This window comes from Podarcis bocagei (assembly GCF_964188305.1).
Source record: "Podarcis bocagei genome assembly, chromosome: 13".
Classification (NCBI taxonomy): Eukaryota; Metazoa; Chordata; class Lepidosauria; order Squamata; family Lacertidae; genus Podarcis; species Podarcis bocagei.
This window is the reverse complement of record NC_138138.1, coordinates 41,226,183-41,251,693: the sequence shown is the minus strand read 5'-3', so window position 1 is coordinate 41,251,693 and position 25,511 is coordinate 41,226,183. Positions and strand designations below refer to the sequence as shown.

General features: G+C 46.6%; 2 protein-coding genes across 3 annotated transcripts; one reads left to right on the top strand and one right to left on the bottom strand.

Moving 5' to 3' along the window:
* Nucleotides 1–484: 484 nt before the first annotated feature.
* LOC308570895 (apoptosis-associated speck-like protein containing a CARD) lies at nt 485–4,009 on the bottom strand. 2 transcript variants are annotated; one of them, XM_081165956.1, is made up of 3 exons: nt 3,334–3,991; nt 2,005–2,064; nt 485–799 (listed from the first exon to the last, which is right to left on the bottom strand). In XM_081165956.1, the coding sequence occupies exons 1-3, from the start codon at nt 3,608–3,610 to the stop codon at nt 519–521; spliced, it is 618 nt and encodes a 205-aa protein (XP_081022082.1). In that variant the 5' UTR covers nt 3,611–3,991; the 3' UTR covers nt 485–518. The 2 variants fall into 2 exon arrangements, with proteins under 2 accessions (XP_081022082.1, XP_081022083.1); XM_081165957.1 differs by lacking the exon at nt 2,005–2,064 and having other exon boundaries at nt 3,334–4,009.
* Nucleotides 4,010–8,966: 4,957 nt separating this feature from the next.
* Nucleotides 8,967–20,464, top strand: TRIM72 (tripartite motif containing 72). The gene is made up of 7 exons (XM_081167640.1): nt 8,967–9,120; nt 12,004–12,417; nt 13,519–13,614; nt 15,144–15,374; nt 16,499–16,521; nt 18,342–18,460; nt 19,320–20,464. The coding sequence occupies exons 2-7, from the start codon at nt 12,025–12,027 to the stop codon at nt 19,889–19,891; spliced, it is 1,434 nt and encodes a 477-aa protein (XP_081023766.1). The 5' UTR covers nt 8,967–9,120; nt 12,004–12,024; the 3' UTR covers nt 19,892–20,464.
* Nucleotides 20,465–25,511: the final 5,047 nt, after the last annotated feature.

The window sequence follows — 25,511 nt, the reverse complement described above, 5'->3', positions numbered from 1 at the left end:
GCCTCTTTCAGCGGGTCTGGGAAGGCTCCCTCACGGAGGGAAGCATTCACCACCCCACGAAGCCCATCGCCCAGTCCTTCCCGGCTAGCTTTTATAAGCCAGGATGGGCAAGGATCCAGGAGACAGGTGGTTGGTTTCACTCGTCCAAGCAGCCTGTCCACATCCTCGGAGGTAACAGATTGAAATTGATCCCACTCAACTTGACTAGACAGAACTCTAGCACTCTCCCGCCCCGGCCCTGCTCCCACGGTGGAGTCTACTTCTTCCCGAATCTGGGCGATTTTATCTGCAAAAAACTTTGCAAAATCATTGCAGGAGAACATGTGGCCCGTACTGGGCCCCGATGTTGCAGGTGGTTCCGCTAAATTGTGAACCACCTGAAAAAGTCTCCTGCTGCTGTTTTCTGCAGATGCAATAGAGGCGGTGAAGAAAGATACTACATGGCTTCAAGGTAGTCCCCTGACATGCCGAGGCGGAATTCCTGTGCCCCAGAACGGGGCTGTGCCTTGGCTGCCTCTTTATCCTTCCAGGTCGGCAACGAGGAACTTGTTTTTGATCTTCAGGGCCTCGTACAGCTTATCCTTGCAAGCTTGGTTCCAGCTGGGCAGCAACCTGAAGAGCTCCCGCATTTTTTCCTGGCTGGTGCTTTTGGCGGAGATCTTTTGGTACTGCTCGTCATCCAGGACATCGTCCTGCAGCAGCACGTCCAGGATCCCCTCCACGGTGGCCGTCCTCTGGATCAGGGCCTCCCGGTGCCGCTCAATGAAATGCTGCTCCGGTGGGGCTGGAGGCTGTGTCTCTGCCAGAGGAAGAACCGGAATCAAGGGATCCAGCCACACACCAGACATTCACACTTGTCCTCTCTGTGAGGGAAGACTATGGGATCCTTAAGGGTGTGCACAGGCGGGGGAAGGGCCACAGCTCAGCGGCGGAGCGTCTGCAGGGGATGCAGAAGGTCCCAGATTCAATCTCTAGCATATCCAAGTAGCAGTGGGAAAGCTAGTCAGGGTAGACAGTACTAAGCTAGATGGACCTAAGGGTTGACTCTACACGAGGCAGATTCTTGTGTTGTTCCTGTGTACAGTGGTACCTCGGGTTACATATGCTTCAGGTTACATACGCTTCAGGTTACAGACTCCGCTAACCCAGAAATATTACCTCAGGTTAAGAACTTTGCTTCAGGATGAGAACAGAAATCGTGCTCCGGCAGTGCAGCAGCAGCGGGAGACCCCATTAGCTAAAGTGGTGCTTCAGGTTAAGAACAGACCTCCAGAACAAATTAAGTACTTAACCTGAGGTACCACTGTATGTGGAATCTGTGGGAATGTTGTGGCTAGTAGAAGAGGATATATTGATGAAATGTTACCCTTCCTCACTCATGCTAGTGAGTTAGCAGCAGAGTACATTCCTCTTTGTATTTTATGTGCGTCTGCCTCGCTCCTCTATGCAATATCCTGGTGAGCTCTCCTCATTTTCCTAAGGAAAGCTCTTGCCATTGGCTAAGTAAAGAATACAGGCACAGCTGCCTGTGCTTTTTCCATGGCTAAGTATGGCTTACTGCAAACGACTATTCCCATTTTGTGTGTGTGTGTGGGAAGCCTGGACAATTAAAGCAGCATGAAATTGACAGGCATTTGCAGTACAGTGGTACCTCGGGTTAAGAACTTAATTCGTTCTGGAGGTCTGTTCTTAACCTGAAACTGTTCTTAGCCTGAAGCACCACTTTAGCTAATGGGGCCTCCTGCTGCCGCAGCGCTGCTGCTGCACGATTTCTGTTCTCATCCTGAAGCAAAGTTCTTAACCTGATGTAATATTTCTGGGCTAGCAGAGTCTGTAACCTGAAGCATATGTAACCTGAGGTACCACTGTAGTGTGGATCTGGCTTAAGTGAGAGGATTACTGCAGGCTGGAGCAAAGGCCAACACCTAGCAGAGACCTGGAGGTTAGCTTATGGATGTTGATGGGGGACGGACAATATTTAAGAAGATAGAGGCTGGAGCTCACCATTTCTTCCGGAGGTGGTACTGGTGGAAGGCACAGGGATCTGAGGATTACAGCAAGCAGCTGGAACAGAAAAGAGAGTGGATGTTCTGAGTTTTCCGTTCCACACAAACATCATTCATTATTATAGACAAAATTAAAAATGTTTTCTTTCTGATACCTCATTAGATTTTTACCCCAAAACTCTTGATGGCAGGGCAGTTCCACCAAAGGTACCTCTGGGCCCCCCAAACGAGCTCCAACCATAATCAGGAATGGATGGAACTGGAAACATTTCCACCCATTTAACAGAAGCATAACACCATCTCTGCATTTCAACGGATGTGATTTTTAGATGCATGAAACGAGCAACCCTTTCGTGATTATAAGGCCACTAAATATCAGGAAACTAATTTTTGGAAATGTAGAAAGGAGAAAAATACAACAGCTGAGAGGCAGCCATCTAAAATGAAGGTGATGTAAAGATGCACAGAGGATGCAACGGAAAATAGTAAGATATTGAATACCTGCTATATGCATTTATTCTGTGGGAATTTTGAAATACTTCCAAATGGAGAAAAGTGGAAAGAAGATCATAGCTTCCAGTCTGCAGGACACGTATGCCAAGACACGTGGCATGGGTGGATGTGTTTTGACAGTCCTGTGGTTTTAAGTTTTAATTTGTAACATTACTGAAAAGAAAAGCCCTCTGTGGACAGAATTGAGTGATTGAGAAATATATTAGGTACGATTTCCAAATAGGATTTAATTTCCATATTGGGGTGGTACTGCCTGCTCCACAGTGGAACCCTCCCTGTGGAATGCCCTACCAAATGAGGTCAAGGAAATAAAGAACTACACAATTTTTAGAACGCATCTGAAGGCAGCCCTATATCAGGAAGTTTTTAATGTTTGACGTTATCTTACATTTTTATATGTGCTGGAAGCCACCCAGAGTGGCTGGGGAAACCCTGCCAGATGGGCGGGGTATAAATAATAAAATTATTATTATTAATTATTATTATTATTATTATTATTATTATTATTATTATTATTATTATTATTATTATTATGGTAGCGAGGAAGAAGGTACGTGGTGAGGATCTGCTGATTTCAAAATCACTCCTCCCCCTCTTTCTGTGGCTTTCCTTGCAAAAGTGTACCTAATATTTCAGAGGCGCCTCACTAGACCGTGAAGAAAGAGCTCCTCGGACCAACTCCTGATGAGTTGATCGGGACGGATCTGAAAGAGAAGCTGGGAAAGTCCCCCCCCCCCGCCTCCCTTCCCCTCGTCCAATGAGATGATCCGGATCCACGCTTGTCTCCCGGCCAGGCCTCCCCCTCCTCCCTTACTCTTCTCGCCGCCTCCACGGAGCTTCTGCGCCTGGTCCTTGCAGGGGATCTCTTCCAAGACCTGCGCGGTGAGGCGCAGGGCGTAATCCTGCTTGTAGTAGCTGATCAGCAGACTGGACAGATCCACCGCGTCCGCCTTCTCCAGCCGCCCTCGGGGGATGTGCTCGTGGCTTTCCTCGAGCGGGATCTCGGCCAGCTTCGCCTTGAACTTGCGCAGCTCGCCGTCGTGCAAGTTCTCCAGGGCGTCCATCAGGCGCTGCCGGGCGCTCTGGGCCATCGCGCCCCTTCAGCCCGAGAGCGCGCCGGGGAGACCCAAGGAAGGAGGCCCAGGATCGCCCAGGACCCGTTTCCGTCCTCCGAGGAAGAGGGAGGAGCCGGAGGAGGAGCTGCCGCCGCTTCCTTTCCGCGCTGAGAAAGAGGCGAGCACTGAGCAAATGCAAGAAAATGCCTCCGCGTCCGTTTGCTCACCCGGCGCTTTCGCTTCTGCCTTTCGCGATCCTGTTTTTTGTTTGCAACACTTGACTCCTGCTGGCTAAGTTGAGATGAGCTGTTTGATAGGGCGAGCTTGTTTTTCAATAGCCGCAGGAGGAGGCGCGCCGAACCACCCCCCGGTTTAAAAAGACCTAAGAAACTTTTGTGTACAGTGGTACCTTGGGTTACATACGCTTCAGGTTACAGGCTCCACTAACCCAGAACTAGAACTTTGCTTCAGGATGAGAACAGAAATTGGGCTCCGGCGGCGCGGCAGCAGCAGGAGGCCCCATTAGCTAAAGTGGTGCTTCAGGTTAAGAACAGTTTCAGGTTAAGTACGGACCTCCGGAACGAATTAAGTACTTAACCCGAGGTACCACTGTACTTGACTTAGGAATTATGGGGTTCATTTGCCTCCCTGCAGCCTGCCTTGGCTAGCAAGCAGGTAAACCATTTAAAAGCTGTTCCAGCTTCATTAAGTAAAGCATTTTGAATGCTTGTGTAGGAGAAAGGAGGTGTCAGAGGCTATAATTATTGGGCTTCTTTCAGAGGTTTTTAGATGGGATAGATCTCACAAAAGATCGCATAGCTGGAGGGAGCTCCTCCAACCTGTCAGCAAGATTGCAAAATCTCTAACCACGATCTCTTTGCTCAAACAGAAACCTGAAGATCAAGCTGACTTTCTGATTTTTTCATAATAAAAAAATTCCTTCCAGTAGCACCTTAAAGACCAACTAAGTTAGTTCTTGGTATGAGCTTTCGTGTGCATGCACACTTCTTCAGATACACAGATACACAGAAGTTGTGTATCTGAAGAAGTGTGCATGCACACGAAAGCTCATACCAAGAACTAACTTAGTTGGTCTTTAAGGTGCTACTGGAAGGAATTTTTTTATTTTGACTATGGCAGACTAACACGGCTACCTATCTGATTTTTTCATGCATACAATAAGGAAAACGCTTTCCTTTTTCACGCAAAACAACCTTTGGCATTCTGGGTTTTTGGTGCTTAGCAGCAGGTGCAAGAGCGATTACTTATACTGTACAGGAGTGCCCTCGAGTGGCCAGATGGAGGTAGCGCAGTCCTAGCACGCTGCCTTTAGCCTCCTTTCCCAGTGCTAGCTACCAGGGCCGAATCCTGGCTAGTTTCCTAGCTGGAAGGAGCTGGAACCTCCCGCATAATGTGAGGTTGCTCAGGCAGCCTCTCTGCCTGCACTAACCATGGTGTAGATAGGGCCTAATATTCTCACGGGGGGAGGGGGGGACAGGAGCTCCCGATGGCAAAGGGTATCATTGCACGGACTTTAAAATGTGGCAAGCCAGGCCTCCTGCTTTTGGGGTCCCTCCTGGTCATTCCACTGCGGTGGGTTCCTGGGCAAAGTCCTACCTTGCTGGACTAAATGAACACACATCTGACAGTAGAAAAAATCAGAAGTATTCGCAAACCAGTAGAAGAACATTTCAGATTACTGGTGACTTGAAAGCTGCCTTTCTCCAAGAGAGGAATTATGGTCACTGGTCTTATTCTTCTTATTCTTCATAGCACTGATTCAGGGATGGAGAACCCACCTCTGGCTGACTTGCTACAGGCTGTCCTTTTTGCATTTCATTGGCACTTCACTCCACTTTCCCACCTGCATGCACATTGCACATGTACTCCCGCGAACTGAGGTTAATGCTTCATTCATCTGATGAAGTGGACCCATGAAAGCTTATGCCATAATGAATATGTTGCTCTTTAAGGCGACTCCAGATCCTTGTTGCTATTCCTGTAATGGCTTTCCTTGTAGAAAATGCTGAACTAGGTGAGTGATTGGTCAGGCCCATTTGAACAGATCTTTTGTTTATCTGAACCAAGTATATCACCCATTCGAGCAGAACGTTTGACTGTCTGATACTAATATTTATTATTATTTATTGAATTTATATCCTGCCCTTCCTTCCCAAGGAGCCCAGGACAGCAGGTACACAATTTAAAAACCAAAACCAAACATTCTAAAACAGTTAAAGCATTCTAAAAGCAATTACAATTTAAAAAAAATCAAAAACAGATAAAAGTTTTAAAAACAACAACATTCTAAAAGCAGTTGCAGTTAAAACCATTCTTCCATCCAGTGGTCTCATGGTTTTTGCCCCTTTGAGCAGATGTTTTGTTTCTTCAAACCTAATATTTCACTGACACACCTCTTGGCTCTGCTCTGGAGTCATCTTTGTGCAAACGTTTCCTGGAAACCAGGCTAATAGGGGAATGCTGCCGACTCAGGGTGCTTCCAGACTGTTGCTATTTTCGGGTGGGATGCAATCACATATTAGCAATTTCAGGTTGTGCAATGACAGTTGACTGGGAGGTCCTGTGCAATCAATCCGCTTCCCCCAAAGACCAGACTTTTTGTGATAAGGAAAGTGAAGGGGAAATGTGCTGGAAAGTGTGGGATAGGACTTACTTGGATGCAAAGTCATCTCACCTCCCCACAAACAAATCAGAAGCCAATGCTCTTTCAATAGCAGTAGTGTGACTGATGCAACACTCATGCAACGCAGAACAATAATTATACATAATTATACATACTTTATCAACCTTCTGAGGAAAAATGCAAAACATTAAACAAAGCCACAGAGACTTGCGAACTACCCAACCTAAGATGAACTTATAATGTCTGGTTTCAATAGATTTTTCAAATGCTTAACTCAGTCTTTTAGATAAGTTCATGAAGATACCAACCAAAGATAAGTTCGGTGTTATTCACAATACCGAGAGATGCTAGTGGAGTTGTAGACAATAAAGTTGTAGACAGGGTGCCGGCGTTTTGCACCTGTTTCGCCCTGGCAGTCCAAATGATCAAGAGGCCGCTGTCCGCCCCCAATGGAGCCCTTTTACTGGGGCTTTCAGGTAGCACACCCCCAAGATAGTTTTCCAGGCTTCTTCAGCGGCCTAATCTCAAAGTCTTGATATGTATATTGATACTCAATCTTATAGAGAATACTCTTTCTTGGCTTAAGCTTAAGAGACTGATTTGCTTAGCCTATTCAATGCTCATTCAACAGCCAGCACTGTCCAATCTCCCAGCAAACAAATCATTACACATTCATCCAGAACAGGCCATCTAGAAACAAACCCAGCCAGGAAGTGAGGAGGCGCTGCAAGTCAGCCACTAGGTGCCTCTGTAGGGCTGCTTCAAGGGAAGAGCTTGACAAAGTTTGCAGTTGGGTGGCAGCATGGAAGGCTGCATAGCCTATGGCAGGGGTCAGCAACCTAAGGCCCATGGGCCAGAAGTGGCCCATGGAGTTCGTTTGACCACCCCATGAGCCGCCCCCGAACTGAGTTGCCTGCTCGCGCACTGCGCTAAACTGATGTGGCATGGGGACTCGCTTCCGCAGCACCAGAAATTACGCGATCCAGCCCACGGAGGGATCTCTGCAGGACCAATCCGGCCCAGGCAAGATAAACCTTGCTGACCCTGGCCTATGGTACCAAAAGATGCTGGGTGGTTAATCACTCTGCACTGGACCAGTTGAGAGGGAGACAGGCTTTCAGATTTAAGGCTCAGGGTCACGGCCCCCATTCCTTCAAAGATTCCTCACTAGACCTGAAGCTTGGACCGCAACTACTAAGACACCAATCTTCCTAACTTTTCTCGCAGGGTCCTTGTAAGGTCCCTGGAGGAGGAGGGGATCATGTAAAATTGTGTCAGTGCTGTGCCACTTCAGATTGCAGGCAGTGCTTCTGGAAAACAGATGCCAGGGTGATGCCTGGGCTGGAACCTTTTCTCCCTGACAAACCTGGACCAGAACACACCTGGGCCTCCATTTTCAGTCTGAAGTGATAACAGCAGGGCAGGGAATCTCCAAACATGGCCCACCAGGCTGCTTTTGGGAAGCCACTTCCCCCACACTACACCTGATGTCCTATGTTATGTCAGGTGTGGGGTAGGTAAGGGCAGGGCTTCAAGAGAACCATCCAGACAAAGTGGCTTCCCAATTGACCCTTTGCTGGAGCAGGGCCCACTCCCAACTGCCTGTCAGTGGATGGTTGGTAGGAGGGCACCATTCTCAAGTCGGCAGGGAGCAGTTTCCATGCGGTGGAAGCAATTTCTCCCTCACGGAGCTTCTTTTTTTGAAGCCAACAGAATCAGAGGTTGAAAGGAGCAACACAAACTGGCATGCAAACCGTCAGGTTGGCAAGGCCTCTTGTGCTGCCGTTCCCAAGCATGGGAACTCCACGTCTGAGAGTTTGACAGGTGGGTGGGACAACACAAAGTTGGCCCACAGGCAAGGCCGTATTTAGGTTTGATGAGGCCCTAAGCTACTGAAGGTAATGGGGCCCTTTATATGTCCAGCTGTCCTCTGTCAACAACAAATTGTCGCTGTTTTTTGTGTTGAATATATGCTATATGGTAATTTATGGACCTAGTAGGTATCTATAGCCATTTGCACATAACAAAATATGTATTATATCAAAGCAATTGTTGAACTGAAATACAATTAAGAAGAAGTATCCAGTTTTTTCCCCCTTAAATTTTTTCAGGCCCCCTAGAGAGTGGGGCCCTAGGCTTTAGCTTGTTTAGCTTATATGTAAATCCGGCACTGCCCATAGGGGCAGAAAAAAAACCCATCCTGATACACAGTCGTGGTGCAGGTTCACCATCTAATCACCTCCTGTACCCAGTGTTCACCCCAAATACCACCCAGTCCATGACTCACCCAGAAGATCGAGCTTCACCCCCCACCCATGTCTTATTCCACCCAGCTCAGTTCCCTCTGCCTGTTCCTGAAAATCCCCAAATGCCAAATGTAATGGTCAAGTTGCCTGTCAGTCTGCAATATCCTTTGCTAGGAAACTCTAGAGCTTCCACTTTCCCCAGCCCTCAGCTGCTCCATGCACTCAAGAATGCAACTAAGGGGCTGTCCCTTGCCCGCCCGCCCCCCCCCCCCGCATGGGAACAAGCAGGGAGTTATGTATTTTATGCAACAATGTCGGGCCTTTGCCTCTAGGAGGCGCCCTTGAATCTGCAGAGAAGGCTGCATCAAGGAATGAATATTCTTGGGCCAAGTCATTTGAGTGGCATCTTTGGTGAGGGGGAGGAATCCTCCCACGCACCAGCCGCCTTTTCCTCCAGGGCACCCCCCGCACCCCAGCCTTCCCAGAAGTACGGTGCCCTATAGAGCTATATATAGTTAGAACTGGGTGGGACCAAGGGTCATTCACTTGGCTTCTGTGCCCGTCCCGGGATGGTTGGTGTCTCCTTGCTGCCTTTCTGATCTCGGGCTGTTCCCTCTCTGGACGCTGCTGCCTCTCTTCAACGCTTGTCTGTCCTAGTAAGATCTTCCTTTCTTTCTTTTTCTTTCTTTCTCTTCCGCTTCTTACTTCATGCCTTTAACCATGTTCCAGATACATCCCCAAAAGCTAGAGGATTGGGCTGGCGTTTTATTTAAGGGTTGGTTAAACAGATAATTTTTAATTAAAAAAAATACCTGGTGGGTATTGCAGGTTCTTCAAATGTGGGAGGGAGTGACGGAGGGGAGAAAAGGCCAAACGCTACCTAGTTGAGTGCAGCAGATAAGACGAAAGTCTTGGGCAGCACAGCCCCTGTTCTTTGCAGCCAGCAAGTACCTATCTGGCATTTGCGCCCATTTTTGAATTTATTGCTGGGCCTCCACTGCAAGCATAAATTAAAGGTGAGGTGGATGCTGCAGGTTGTTCTGTAAAAGGAGATTAGATGAGCCAGGTGGTCCTAGGCAGAAAGGCACAATATGGAGAGTTATAATATAATTTTGGAAGGACTCTGAAGCTGGGACGTCTATACCTTAAAGCTGGATCTGATGCTTAATCCTTGGGAAATCTAGGTAAGGCTTTCAGAGGGCTTCTTGCATCCCTTGAAAGGCTAAGCTAACATCCCAAAGGTGCCACTTTCAGGGATGTGATGGAGCAGGGGTTGCCAGCATGGTGCCCGTGGGCACAGCGATGCCATTGAATTCTCCCCCTGGTGCCCACAAAGCCTCTGGTCATATAACCCACTCACTGGCCCCTTTGTCATGCGGTGATGAGGGCAGTTCCTTTTTCCTCCCTCAAAAAGTACACAGAGCTGCAGCAGGAAGAATGTTACTCTTCTCCACTTCCCCTTTCAGACCTCTCTGCTTTTCAAGGCTTAGGTTAATCCACTGAATCCAACTTTGCCCAAATTCCTTTGAAAAAGGAAACACATGTTTTCTCTATTGCCATCTAGAATTAGCTTATCATGAAAGTTCATCAGGATGTTTTTACTAAAATGCATTTCCCCCTCATATAATGCATTTATAGGTGTTATTTTCACTAATATATGCATGTTTATGTACACCTCTCTCTGATATGCACCTTTACCTATGCACCTGCAATGCAATTATGGTTGGAGACCTGCGTTGGAAAAGTTGGAGAAGTGCAGCATTCAGTGGTTAGGCTGTGTTCATGCATTGTTTCAGGAAATGTGGGTTAGGCAGCCACACATTAAATTGCCAACACAACTTCATTTCTCCTGCATCTATCATTGGGAGGCAGTGTGGAGAATCGAGCAGAGATCCAGGAAGCCTTCACTTCATATCCCTGCTTAATGCCCAAGGTCATCACTGGGTGACTTTGGCTTAATCAATGTCAATCTCTCAGCCTAACCCACAACACAGCTTGTTCTGATAAACCTGAGAAGGGGCAAAGAGAGAGAGAGAGGAACAGTGTATGCTGCCCATGCTCCTTAGATGAAAGGCAGGATAGAAATAAAAGCCGGTCACAGAGACGATAAAATTGAAGACTGCAGATGTAAACTACATTGTCTAGATCCGAATTTACAGTGCCATGCAGCCCAGAACACTGCAACAACCAGCATCACGAACGCTAAGCAGTTTATCGGGAAATGCAAGAATATACCACAAGGCAGAGCAGGGCTCCTGTTACCATGGCAGTTTCCCCTTCTGAACTATTTATAGGGCATTTGTCAGCTTGGCCTGTAGATTATCCAGCAGCTGCTTTGCAGGCATCACATTCCTCTCCGGCTTGCAATAGTTCAGCCTGAGTCAGCCCTGAGTAGGACGGGGCCTGGGAGGAAGAGGTGGCGAAAGCAAGGAAATCACGGGGTGCTTGCTCAGAAGAACTGCACTAGCCTTCTGCAATTGAGCAACAAGCCTGGGATTCCCACTTTGAGAAAGGCACCAGCTTTGGGTGCTTTATCATGCAGGACAGTTGCTAAGAGACTGAGCTGTGAATCAGGGAGAGCCTGGGTTGAAATGGGTTTCCTCCCACAAATTCACACCCGGCTTCTCAAAGTTGGGTCCCAAGCGGCTGTTGGACTACAACTCCCATCATCCCTCGCTAGCATGTCAGGAATGATGGGAGTTGTAGTCCAACAGCAGCTGAGGACCCAGGTTGAGAAACATTGACTAAGGTCACATCCACACCATGCATTTAAAGCATCATGATACCACTTTAAGGAGTTCCTCCAAAGGATCCTGGGAGCTGTGGTTTGTTAAGGGTGCTGAGAGTTGTTAGGAAGTCCCTATTCCCCTCACAGAGCTACAACGCTCAGAGCGGTTTAACAATCAAATCCCTCTTCCCAGGGAACTCTGGGAAGCCTCTGGGAAGTAGAGGTCTCATAGTCTGGTTGAGGAAGATGCACTGCTCTCTTCTCTGGCTGATCCTTTATGATCCACTATAATCTCCGCAGTCTCTCTGGTCTCTCTCACCAGAATCTCCTCTGTCTCTCCCTCAGTCTCCAACTCCCCTCAGAATCTGTATAGAAGCTTCTCCGGCCTAAAAGAACTGTGATGTTACAGTAACAATTCTAAATGAGTCAGTGCGGTACAGTGGTTAGAGCGTTGGACTAGGACCTGGGAAAGACCAAGGTTCAAATTCCGCACTCTGCCATGAAGCTCACAGGGTGACCTTGGGCCAGAGAGTCACTGCGTCTCAGCCTAAACTACCTCACAAAGTTGTCATGGGGATTCGATGAGGAAAGAGAGAACCATATATGCCACCTCGAGCGCAAAGCTGAGATATAAATGCAACAAATAAATAATAAATAGTGGTAGTAATAATAGTGTATTTCCAATTTCTGGTGGGTGCCTGCCCCAGTGCAGAGAATAAGGAGGCACTGGCGGTCTGATATGTGTGTGGTTAAGCGAAATAAAAATAGAACATGGGTTCAAAATCTCAAGTGCAAGCTCTTTTGGCCCCAGGTTCCTGCTCTTTCCGCCACCATGTCGAAGAAGCCTCTCATTCAGGGCATGCACCAGGACCTCAGCTGCCCCATCTGCCTCAAGCTCTTCCAATCTCCCGTGACGGCAGAATGTGGCCACACCTTCTGCCAGGATTGCTTGTCCAAGGTGCCCAAGGAAGAGGATGGCAAGAGCACAGGGTGTCCCACCTGCCAGGCCATCACCAAGGTGGAACAGCTGTGCATCAACCAACAGATGGAGCACCTGGTGGAGAGCTTCCGGCAGGTGCCCCGAGACCACTGCGAGGAGCACCTGGACCCCCTGAGCGTGTACTGCGAGCAGGACCGGCAGGTCATCTGTGGGGTGTGCGCTTCCCTGGGCAAACACAAAGGACACAACATCATCACTGCAGCTGAGGCCCACCAGAGGATGAAGGTAGGTATCAGTTTTTGAAGGCCTTCCTATCTGGCACCAGAATTACCTGGTCTTGTAAATCACTCCAGTGGACAAACCAGTTTAAACTGAGCAGTTTATCATGCATACCCTCCAACATTTCTCTGATGAAAATAGGGACATCCCATTCCATAATGATAATTCTACTATTTATACCTGACACATCTTACCAGGATGCTCCAGCCACTCTGGGCAGCTTCCAACATATAAAAAACAGAACAAAACATTAAACCCTTCCCTATACAGGATTGCCTTCAGACGGCTTGGGGGGTCGGATAACTCCGGACCCTCCAACATTTCTCCAATGAAAATAGGGACATCCTAAGGAAAAGTGGGACATTCCAGGATCAAATCAGAAACCAGGATAGCTTCTCTGAATCAGGGACGTTCCTGGAAACTAGGGACAATTGGAGAGTCTGTATCATGTGGTAAAACTCTCCTATGGTCTGCAGACGTTGGACTACAACACCCATCATCTTTGTGCATTGGTTAAGCTGTCTGAGGATTATGGGAGTTGTAGACCAACACCTGTAGACCTACGGTTGAAAGCCCCTGAGCTAGCCAACATGGTGCATTCCAGATGTTGCTAGACTCCAACTCACATCAGGCTCAGCCTGCATGGTCAGGGATGATGGGAGTTGTAGTCCAGCACCATCTGGAGAGCACCATATTGGCTACCCAACTGGACAGAAATCTTCCCCAGCCCTATTGGAGATGCCAGAGATTTGAGCTAGATATGCAAAGCATGTTTTTTGTACCTGAACTAAGACCTGTATTTTTGTGTTTTTAATGGGACTTTTACTCCAAATGTGAGGTTTGCATCTCATGCTAGTCCTGCTCAGAGCAGACCCAGTGAAATGAATAAATTGCAACCACACCCATTAACTTCAAAGGGTCTGAGTCAATCTAGCATTGGCTACAACCTGTGTGGTTTACCCTGAGTTCTCAGGTTTGCAACCAGGGTGGGAGAAAGAAATCCAGCTAAATAACTATTTGTTTTAAATGATAGATATAGCAGTGGTTTCCTCTCTGGATTAGACCCGCATGCCTTATTCCCCTTTTCTTTTCTTGGCGTAATTTTAGAAGCAGCTTCCTCAGCAACAAGTCCAGTTGCAAGAGGCCCAAGTCCGCAAGGAGAAGACAATTGCCCTCCTGAATCGGCAAATAGCAGAAGTGGAGGTGAGTGAAGTTATCTGTAAGGACACATTTAATCTACCAACATATCAGAGGTTTGTTTTTTTACAGGGTTAACTAACATGACTTCCCCACAAAGAATCTTGAGATTTGGATTTCCGTAGGAGTCCCAATAGTCCTCTGTGGCTGGGGCCGGCCGCATCATAGGGCAGAGTGAGGCAAGTGCCTCAGGCAGCAGGTGCTTAGATTGAGATATGTGTACCTCATGGCATGTTCTACAGCCACTAATTCGCCTGCTGCCCTCAGGTGCTCTGGAAGGTGTTCTCCCATTGTTGGGGTTGGCGTAATATTCAGCTGACAGACCAGTTATCGTCTGTATGTGGAAGGGGTGGCCACCATGTTGTCCTTTGCCTCAGGCAGCAAAATGCCTTGTGTCGGCCTTGTCTGTGGGAGATCCCCATCTGCTCCTCACAGACAGGGCCAGTCAGAGGAGGAGAGCAGGAGAGCCATTTGACCTGAGCTCCAAACTCAAAGGAGGCCTCAAATTTAGACACTTGCCAATGGGGGGCATTTGAAAAGGTTCACAACTTGCTTTTGTGACACACACTTTCAGCTAGAAGCTAGAAAACCTGGAAGTGGTCAAGGCTCCCTGGGACTTCTGAGAGGCTCTACTCACAAAACTACAATTCCCAGTGGTCCCCTGGGAAGTAAGGAATGGCTATGAAGCCACTTTGTAGGGTTGATGTGTGCCCAAAGTACATTTAATCAGAATATTTAGGAAGCCTTGTTTGATAAAATCCTGCCTACCGTATTTTTTGCTCTATAAGACTCATTTTTCCCCTCCTAAAAAGTAAGGGGAAATGTGTGTGCGTCTTATGGAGCGAATGCAGGCTGCGCAGCTATCCCAGAAGCCAGAACAGCAAGAGGGATTGCTGCTTTCACTGCGCAGCGATCCCTCTTGCTGTTCTGGCTTCTGAGATTCAGAATATTTTTTCCCTTGTTTTCCTCCTCCAAAAACTAGGTGCGTCTTGTGGTCTGGTGCGTCTTATAGAGTGAAAAATACTGTATTTTTCCTAACTGCTCACTGGTGAAGAAGGGATTGTTAGTTCTGTGAGTGCCAGTTAACACTCAATTCCCAGCCTGAAAATTATGTTTCTTCATGTGGAGAGAAAGCCCTGAAGAAAGAATATTGGGAACTGTAGTTACCCTTCACAGAGCTACAATTCCCATCGCCCTTAACAAACTACAGTTTCCAGGATTCTTGAAGGCAGATGTGCTTTAAGGCATGTACACAGCCTTAAATATCTTTATAAATTAAGTCATTTAAGTCTCCACAACTCATTTTCCTCCTGAGTAAACTACCACCTCAGCAGCTAACTTAAACACCACGGGATTTGCAATGGAGGCTGCATGGGGTTTCATTTCATGCCAAAGAGGATGCTGGGAAAGAATGACACAAAGCTGAGCGAGAACCCAAGATAAAACGAAGGCTGCTATTTGGCAGGAAGAAAATGCCAAAGACTAGGGCACGAAGTGCAGAAGTGATCCCAGGAGCCCTCTTTCTCCTTTCCCAGGAGACGGTGTCGCGCTTCAAGCATCAAGTGTCCGAACAGCTGGGGGTGATGCGAGCCTTCCTGGGGGCTCTGGAGGCCTCTCTGGGCCGGGAGGCAGAGCAGGTGCAGCACCAGGCCACAGACGCCTTGCAAAACGAGAGCAAGACCATGAACCGCTACCTGGACCAGCTCAGGCAGATGGAGGTCGTGCTGAGAGAGGTGCAAGACGAACCACAGACGGAGTTTCTCAGGGTGAGGCTCTTCAGGGCCACAAAGGTCCTCATCCCTGACTTTTTCTCTCTTTATTTTGGTCATAGTGCTAATGAGTCACTACATATATGCAATTCCTACACCGCTTATGCAATTGGACATTCTTTTCCTTGTCCGCTTTTTTTTAAAAAATATAATTTTGTTATTAGGTTTTTTGGGCAAAAAACATTTTTTATACATATAAAACATAACATTTTCAATCAACAAAATACAGAGTTCTTTCAAACTCTTAGACCCCCCTCCATCCCTCCATGGGTTCCATCTTTAATATTATGTTTACTGCATCTTTTACCCTTATCTAGCTATTAGATATTTGATCCAATACTACAGATCATCAAGACAGTCCTTTGTAGTGTTTGCAGAATCCTCCCTTACGCTCCCCAGTTTTGTATCACCTCCAGTTTAGAGGAACGACACCTCTCCCCATTTCAGCCTAAGACTACAATTAAAAATGTTGGAATAGCAGCCAAGCAGCACCTAATTCTGCCACTTCCCACAAGTCACCCAGAGTCTCCATCTGAAATCCTAGTTGGTATCATGTTTAGAAAAGGAAACTTGAAACATTGGGGCTTGTGGGGAAGGCATACATAATTGGGTTACATAATTCATAGTTCCAAAATACTGAACTTCCCACCCCCATCTTAGAACCCCCAGGTACCAATTTTATCTTTTCCCCCTATGATTTCTCCCTGAAATACACCCATCCTCACATGATCAAGGATTTTAATGTTTTATTTTATACGGTGTATAAAAATTGTATTACATAAACAAATGAAATTAAAACATTGCTGATTTTTCATTGTGCTTTTATTGCTTTCTTTTCTTTTCTTTTCTTTTCTTTTCTTTTCTTTTCTTTTCTTTTCTTGTATTTCCTTAATACAATAGTGAACAACGTAAGAAATGAAGCAGCAATAGAAAAATACAATTAAAAACCATACAGCACATTGTGATTGCTACAGAAGGCAGAAAAATCATTTAATGCTCTGCCAAGACTTTTCAAGCAATTTTCAAGTGGTCCATGGGGGAAAGAAATTTGATACCTACTGGAATAGGGCATAGCAGCTGCTTCTTATTATTCTAATCTAAGCTCTTTCTTTTCTCTGCAGAAATACTGTATGGTGGCCAGCAGGTGAGCAGCTGTCCCTTTCTAAACCCTGAGTTCTGCCTAAGCTTGACCTGACCCTGTCCTGCCCTCACCCACCTCCTCATGAGCAGAACAAGACCTTCACTCCACATATATAACATTCCTCCAGACCTCCTGGGACCCTCTGTTCCTATGTTAGGATCAAACCATTCAGAAATATGCCATCCATGAAATGCCAATGACTGCTCTTGTGCAGATAAGACACAGTTTTCATTAAGTGGCTTATTAATCTTTGTTAATAAATGGTAGATAAATACAGTGGTACCTCGGGTTACATACGCTTCATGTTGCATACGTTTGAGGTTACACACTCCACTAACCCAGAAATAGTGTTTCGGGTTAAGAACTTTGCTTCAGGATAAGAACAGAAATTGGGCGCACAGCGGCAGCAGGAGGCCCCATTAACTAAAGTGGTGCTTCAGGTTAAGAACAGTTTCAGGTTAAGAATGGACCTCCGGAACAAATTAAGTACTTAACCCAAGGTACCACTCTAACACAGTGAGACAACCTAGCTCTGTATTAAGTCAGTCACCTTTCACCATACCACTCTTTACAACAGCAACAAAAACTCACCTTTTTTCTTCTAGAAAAAGAGGTGCCAGAACTCACCATGAAAACTTCCCTTGTTCTCTGAGAATGGCAATGGTGCCCACCTGAGAGGTGCTGCAGGAAGAAAAAGCCCTGCTTTTTCTTGATGTAAGCACTTTCAGGTGCTTTCCAATAATCTGAACACCATTCTAGTTCAATTTGATCCTCAATAGGACAGGTTTTCTTTTGCATTACACTTGTTTTACTTGAATACTGTGTTGAAACCTGCATTATAATGGAATGCAGTGTGGAATGCCAGCCAATCCCCCAGCTCTGCTATCTTCAAAAATGTTTCATTCTCCTTACTTTCTGTTTAAAACAGAGAGAGAGAGAGAGAGAGAGAGAGAGAGAGAGAGAGAGAGAGAGAGAGACTGCATTCTGTGCCCAATGAGAATGCTCAGTCCTCATTTGGTTGTTTGCAGGGCTTTCCTCTCTTGGCTATTTCTTTACTTATATTTATTTGTACTTCTGCAAACCTTTGTCTGACCAGCATTTTGGGATGCTCTTTCCACTGCTGAAAATCTTCAGAACTTGAACTGTGCAGAGCAGAGCAGGGTTCCCAAACTGTGGTCCATGGGCCATCAATGGTCCGCAAGCTTCATTCAGGTGGTCCTCAATGTGTGTGTGAAGTTCACTTACAATTTGAATTCTATGGAATTCAAATGGCAATATGGTGGTACCTCGGGTTACGTACTTAATTCGTTCCAGAGGTCCGTTCTTAACCTGAAACTGTTCTTAACCTGAAGCACCACTTTAGCTAATGGGGCCTCTTGCTGCCACCGCGCCGCCGTAGCCCGATTTCTGTAGTTATCCTGAAGCAAAGTTCTTAACCTGAAGCACTATTTCTAGGTTAGCGGAGTGTGTAACCTGAAGCGTATGTAACCTGAAGTGTATGTAACCCAAGGTACCACTGTACAATACAAGAAATAAAATAAGCAGTTAAGATACAATTAAAAACCATACAGCACTGAGCACAGCACTTTACAGTTGCTCCAGCAGGCAGACAAATAACTTAGTCATCTGCCAAGACTCTCAGCAAGTTTCAAGTGGTCCATGGTGGGGAGGGATTTGGGAACCACTGGTGCAGAGCTTTAAAATAGCAGTGTGAAAGTTTAGAGGAGGAACGATGCCCTTGAATTTCTGGAGGTGGGGGAGTGGCAATTTGGGTTTCTATTCCCCCCCACCCCCCAATGCACACCTTCTTTTCCTTTCTGTAGATTGCAGAAGATTCTTGGAGAGTCCCCTCCAATTGCTCGCATGGACATCCAACTCCCCATCATTTCAGATGAGTTCAAGTTCCAAGTCTGGAGGAAGATGTTCCGTGCACTCATGCCAGGTAGAGATCCAAGGAGGGAGGAGCTGTTGGACAAGGCTATGTGTACTTTTCTGAACAAGGTTTTTTTAAAAAATTATCCAGGTAACCCATATTCCACACCTGCGGAAGCTGATACCTGCAGCTCAGATAAATTATGCAAATGCAGGAAATCTGCATACATTCATTGGTTTCTACATTAGCCAATCAGTGAAAGGAGAAAGGGACTCAGCAGGACAATACAGCTTTACCCTTGAAGCACCAGAAATCTTAGGAGTGAATCAAGAGTGCCATGACTGGACGTCCTTTGACTTTTTAATACTAAAAGCAGCTGTGGGAGCCTGAAGTTCTGCCTACAGCAGTGGTGTCCCATTCCCTGCTGTTTCCCTGTCCTACATTGCCTCCCCTCCTAGAAGCTACTAGAAGGGGGAACAGGTATTTATTGTGCTCATCTCTCCCCCCCCCCCACTCCATCAAACTGCACTAATAGCACCTTTGAGAGGGGTGATCTTGATCAGGAAAACTATGCAAAGGAAATGACATATCTTGCAGCATCTGTAAGACCAGTCAAATTCCCCTCACAACCGAAAAACCAACATCCTTTTGTGGTGCATTGTGCAACTTAGCACATTAAAATGAGCAATGATTCCAAGTATTTTTGTTCCAAAAATAAAGCATGGAAATCCCATCTGTAGATTTACTCCTTGCCTTAAGAAAAGTAAATGAAGGGAAAAGTCATGGCTCAGTGGTAGCACATCTGCTTGGCATGTAGAAGGTCCAGGTTCAATCTCTGGTGGCATCTCCCCAGAGAGCACCTGCTAGTCAGCTTCAGATGTCCATAGTTGCACTTGTCCCCTGACCTCACCTTCTTCCTCCTCCCCAGCCTTGGAGAACCTCACCTTTGACCCAGACACGGCCCAAGCTAACCTGGTGGTGAACGAGAACGGCAAGCGAGTGGAGTGCGTGGAGCACAAGCAAGCCGTGAGCACCGATGACCCGCAGCGCTTCGATAAGTCCAACTGCCTGGTGTCGCACCAGAGCTTCTCGCAAGGCGAGCATTACTGGGAGGTGATAGTGAGCGACAAGCCCCGCTGGGCTCTGGGCCTCATCTCGGCCGAGGCAGGGCGCAAGGGCCGGCTCCATGCCACCCCCTCCAATGGCTTTTGGCTGGTGGGCTGCAAGGAAGGCAAGACATACGAGGCCCATGTGGAACACAAGGACCCACAGTCGCTGAAGCTGGAGGGGAAGCCCTGCCGTATCGGCGTCTACCTGAGCTTTGATGACGGCATCCTTGCCTTCTATGATGCCAGTGATGAAGACAACTTGGTTCCCATGTTTGCCTTCCACGAGCGCTTCACGGGCACTGTCTACCCCTTCTTTGATGTCTGCTGGCACGATAAGGGCAGGAACAGCCAACCCTTGGTCATCTACACTCCAGAACCAGAAGGGCCGTAGTCAACCCTGGGAAGAAGTTATCGGCACCACCAAACCTAGTCAGCTCTTACTTTATAGACACACCAAGCCATGGCCTCTCTTTAAATGTCCCCAAAGTGTGTGAGCCACATCCCTAGCCCATTCGAAAAGACACCCATATTGCCTCTGGGTATAAGCTTGCTGGAACGGAAGTGTCATAACTTCAGCATAAACACGGGATCTGGCACCAAGTCTGGAATCCTAGCCGCCTGATTGGTTTCCAAATGCAACTTCTCTGCCCTTGTAGTCCACCAAGTAAAACGGGGGGAAATGTGGGCAGCATCTGCACGCTCAGAAATGAGTGAGAGCCTGGGCATGCCTCCCAGTGGCTGGGGGATGGGGGTCTGGTGGCCCTAGAGAGCTCTGTACCCCAGTCCAGTGCCTGCTGTGCCCCTTCCTCTCTCCCAACACCAGCCATCTTAAGTCAAGCTCCATGTCCTCCGTTCCATCCACCCATTTATATCTGCCATCACAATACAGAAGAGTCCCTTCTTTTCTTTTTTCTTTTTGAAAGCCTGAGTCTTGGAGGCACAATAAATTGGTGTAAAGAAACAAGGAGGTCTGTGCCAATTTACCTTACATGCTTCTTCTTTTTCTACTTCTTCTGAGCGCTCAATGTCATTTTTAAGGGTCTCAAGCTTGGACCTTGATTGATACACTCAAGAACATAAGATGAGTTCTGCTGGATCAGGCCAAGGCATTCAGAAACATACAGTAGAGATAGTATACAGTAATCATGGCTAGTAGCCTTCTCTTCAAATCCTCCTCTAAAGCCATCCAAGAGCATATCTTGTAGGAGCAAGTTCTGTAATTTCACTACACGCTGTGTTAAGAAACACTTCAATTTGCCTGTCGTGAATCTTCCAAACATTCTTTATTGGACGTCCACAAGTTCTAGTGTTATGAGAGAGGGAGAAGAGCTTTTCTCTATCCTTTTCCTCCATTATTTTATACACTTCTACCAGGTCAGGTCCTCTCTTACTAACTAAGGTGTTTTGAGAGAAGAATCACTTTGCATTTCTATCAGCATGCACACAAACACACGTGATTTAAACACATTCCTTTTATCCCACTGTCAAAAAACCAGCTTACTGAACATGAACGTGGGTGACAGCCTTCAAGTGTCTTTAAAAACAGCTATCTTGTCTTTGGAAGGTGAAGAAAGGGGCATTTTCTTTCTAAAAGAGAGGAACTCCTCAGACAATGAGTAGTTCATGATCTGTCTACTTGTTTCAAAACAACTATACTTTCTGTTCCTAATATGTACAAACAGGAACTCCAAAAGGTTTGCCGAATGAAGTCACCCACAATACCCTTTCTCTCTCTACTCAGCAGATACGCATTGCAAAATGATGTTGTTCTGTATACCCCTTTAACTGCTACGGCTTCCCACAAAGTTTCCTGGGAGTCGTAGTTTGAATAACGAGCATGCAGTTAAAAATCCCTGGCAATTACAATTTCAATGGGAGGGCAAAGTGGTTTCCTCACAGTGGCTGACCAGATATTTATGGAAAGACCACAAGTGGGACTTGAGCACAATAGCAACTCTCCCCAGTTGGGAGCCCCAGAAACAGGTGTTCAAAGGCACACTGCCTCCAACAGTGGAAGGAGAACATAGCCATCATGCTCAGGAGGCACTGACTAAAGGTAAAGGTAAAGGGACCCCTGACCATTAGGTCCAGTCACGGATGACTCTGGGGTTGTGGCACTCATCTCACTTTATTGGCTGAGGGAACTAGCGTACAGCTTCCAGGTCATGTGGCCAGCATGACTAAGCCACTTCTGGTGAACCAGAGCACTGCACGGAAACGCCGTTTACCTTCCCGCCGGAGCAGTACCTATTTATCTACTTGCACTTTGATGTGCTTTCGAACTGCTAGGTTGGCAGGAGCAGGGACCGAGCTACGGGAGCTCACCCCGTCGCGAGGGTTCGAACCGCCAACCTTCTGACCAGCAAGCTCTAGACTCTGTGGTTTAGACCACAGCACCACCTGCTTCCCTAGGCAACTAGTAGGAATTTATTTCCAAATAGACGTACATGGGATTGCAAATTGCTCAGAATTGGAATCCTGAGCCTCATGAAAACTCACCAGCATTTCTGTGCAAATTTCTCTAAAGATACAGATTTTTGCAAAGCATTTCCCTCTAATAAACATGTATTTTTGCTTGTTCTTTTCTCTGCTATATGCATTAATATGCACATTTTACCCAGGTTATATGCATTTTTGTGTACATTGCGTGACGAGAACTGAACTGCAAACTTCAGAGAAGCACAAATTTCAAAAGATGGCTGTGTTTTCATTTATTACTTTGGAAATTAGGTGATTTCACCTTTAAGTGTGAATCAATTTTCTCCCACACCCCATCCCTAATTTACATACATGTAAATTTCACATGCTGCATTACACACACACACACACACACACAGTTGTCTTTTAAAAGTAAAATAGTTGCTTGTTGCCTTCACATCTGCTGAGAGGGTGTTCCACAGGGCAGGTGCCACTACCGAGAAGGCCCTCTGCCTGGTTCCCTGTAACCTCACTTCTCGCAGCGAGGGAACCGCCAGAAGGCCCTCGGAGCTGGACCTCAGTGGAGCTGGACATGGTGGTGGAGACGCTCCTTCAGGTATAAGCATTTAATCAATATAACACTCTTAAGCTGCTATAATCCATCTACTGATTATATCACTCCTGCTGTGGACATCAGCGCAAGATAAGATGCTGCAGATGAAACCCCTGCTGCAGCTCACCAGAGAGTCAGACCTCACCAAGAGAGCCCGGATGCAAAGCTTGCTCAGCACGGGAAAAGGGGAAGTGGTTGAGGTGTAATAATTTATCTTCCTGATCTGCCTCCTTGCAACACTCTAGATCTTACTCCCTCTTCGAGATCATCTCCTGCAACGGAGCAAGAAGTTGCAAAACAAAAAGGCAGAGTCTGGTTTTTTCCCCCATTAGGCACCAGGCCATCTCTCAATCTTGAATCAAAAGTCAGAAGGACCGAACTGGTTGAGCTCATGTTATTCACATCCTCACTATACTGTATTGACCCGAATATAAGCCTCACCCGAATATAAGCCGCACCTTTAAAATTCAACTGGGGGGGGGGGAGAGAAAAAGACAATATCCTAATATAAGCTGCTCCCTTAAAGTTCTGCAGGCACTCACACCCCTAAATGCTAAATGTAGAAGAAAATCTTATGCGTACTAGAGAGGACCCACAAATGGGTTAAACACCTGTTCGTAGCACCGTAAATGCAAATTAAATGCAAATAAAAAATCAATACTGCACTGTAAAGCCAATTTTTGTAAGGTCACAAATTTAAGCCGCACTTTAACTTTTCATGGTCAGAATTTGGGGGGAAAGTGTGGCTTATATTTGAGCAAATACAGTACATTTAAGCACATTTGATGCACATTTAAAACATATGGGTTCCCTCAAAGAATCCAAGGGGGCTGTGGTTTACCCACTACAGAGCTACAATTCCCAGCACCTTTAATACTTCCCAGGATTATTATTATTATTCACCATCTGCATATGTCCTGAGGCAATATATTTTGCACATCAGCTTGGGATATATGTGGAAACTGACTTATTACTGTTACTATTATTACTATTACTGTTTAATCACCTTCCACATATATCCCAAGGTGATGCACAAAATAAACAGCTTGGGGCAGGGGACAGCTACAGAGCACATACAAAAAATAAAAATAACAAAAATTCAGTGGACTTTCAACAGGGGTGCTGTTCCTCAGATCTTGGGGTGTCAAATCTCAGTGATACCCTGTGCAACGCTCAAAATTTGCCCCCTGCCTCTTGCCTTCCACTCTACCTCATAGTTGTGGTGCCTCCTGTGGTACCCCCATGTCTCCTCACTCCCTTAAATCTGCCTCTGTCCTCAGGATCCTGGTATGGTTGCTAGCCTTGTAGTGACAGTATCACCTAGTTTGAGCCTTGCTGCAAGTTCGCAGGCAGGAAGTGTCTCATACCTCACCTATAAGCGAGTGAAGCACAGAGGGGAAAAGGCAGGAAGCACCCACACTCAGGCAACAACAATTGAATAATATTTTTTAAAAAAACAGAAAAAGTAGGAGCTTTGGCAAGTACCAAGGGGAGTGCCTGAGGGCACCATGGTAGCCACAGGTACCATGGTGGGGACCTCATCCTGAGACAATCATACAATCATAGAACTATAGATTTAGAAGGGACCATCAGGATCATCTAATCCAATGCAGGAATGTGCAGCTTTCCCATACGGGGATTGAACCTGCAACCTTGGCGGTATCAGCCACCCCACTCTAACCCACTGAGATGAGTCAGTGGATGCTGGTCCATTAGGGCAAATGAGGTCCCTTCCCCACCAGCCTTTGTCTGTCCTCTATCTGCCTGTATATCCAGTCCAGGGTATACCTACCTGCCTTTCAGCTTCTTCCTTGTAGATCTCAGCAGGGAGGAGGACAAGGGCCAAGCTAGAATTAGCTGCCTCTGCCTGCCATTGGCTCTGGCTCCAACTACTACTGGCCTTCTGCCCTACCAGTCCCAATGGGCACCAGGAACCACTGGAGATGTTGAGACAGAGGCCAGACAGACCAAAGACTCTGAAACAGATACAGATACAACACACAAGTTTCCTGCCACATAATGAGTGCTCTTAGGGAACAGAGTTGAAGGGGACGAGCCAGTCAGGACAAGGTGTCCTAAGTCCATATCATATTGGGACTTGATTGCCGGAGGTGTCCTTTCTCTCAGTCCCATGAGGATAAGCAATCTCTTGCCAATGAGGACAGGCAGTCTCACCAAGGATCAGTTCCTCTGCTGTGCCTGCCTAGAGGAGAGCCAGTGTGGTGTAGTGGTTAAGAGTGGTAGACTCGTAATCTGATGAACCGGGTTTGATTCCCCTCTCCTCCACATGCAGCTGCTGGGTGACCTTGGGCCAGTCATACTTCTCTGAAGTCTCTCAGCTCCACTCACCTCACAGAGTGTTTGTTGTGGGGGAGGAAGGGAAAGGAGAATGTTAGCCGCTTTGAGACTCCTTCGGGTAGTGATAAAGCGGGATATCAAATCCAAACTCTCATAGAATCATAGAATCTAGAGGATGCACTCATTTCACTGTGACCTACGAATGAAATAAAAGGAGCCAGTTGTTCTTGTGTGTAGGTGGAGTGCCAGCTGAACCAAGCATCTCCTTTACTGAACCAAAGGACTTTACTATTAACAAATATTAAACAAATAGCTACATCTGCTGATAAAGTTGGTTTACAACAGAAGAGATGATAGAGTGCTACATATCCTGGGGACAACAAAAAGCACATTTGATTGCAGACTTTGAATCCACCTCTTTTCTTTTGCATAACTGCTATAATTTCCTCATTTTCTTCAAATCCTTCCTCAGAAGCTGCCTTTCATCCCCTACTGGAACAAAGCTAAAATAGGTGCCACTGAATTGAATGCCTTTATTCTACGCTTCCTCACTTGTCTCTGCTGTACCATCATTTTAACTTCATACTGTCAAATGCCATACACACCAATGTATTACTACAGAGGTAGTAATAGTACGGGAAGTACGGGAAGAATTTTTAAAAAATCCTGTTTGCCCAGGCAT

Coding starts and splice junctions, on each gene's coding strand:
- LOC308570895 (XM_081165956.1), bottom strand. CDS start 3,610: ATGGCCCAGAGCGCCCGGCAGCGCCTGATGGACGCCCTGGAGAACTTG. Junction 2,065..3,333: donor CCGTGGAGGCGGCGAGAAGA/GTAAGGGAGGAG, acceptor TTTCTGTTCCAG/CTGCTTGCTGTAATCCTCAG. Junction 800..2,004: donor TACCACCTCCGGAAGAAATG/GTGAGCTCCAGC, acceptor TTCCTCTGGCAG/AGACACAGCCTCCAGCCCCA.
- TRIM72 (XM_081167640.1), top strand. CDS start 12,025: ATGTCGAAGAAGCCTCTCATTCAGGGCATGCACCAGGACCTCAGCTGC. Junction 13,615..15,143: donor GGCAAATAGCAGAAGTGGAG/GTGAGTGAAGTT, acceptor CTCCTTTCCCAG/GAGACGGTGTCGCGCTTCAA. Junction 18,461..19,319: donor GTTCCGTGCACTCATGCCAG/GTAGAGATCCAA, acceptor CCTCCTCCCCAG/CCTTGGAGAACCTCACCTTT.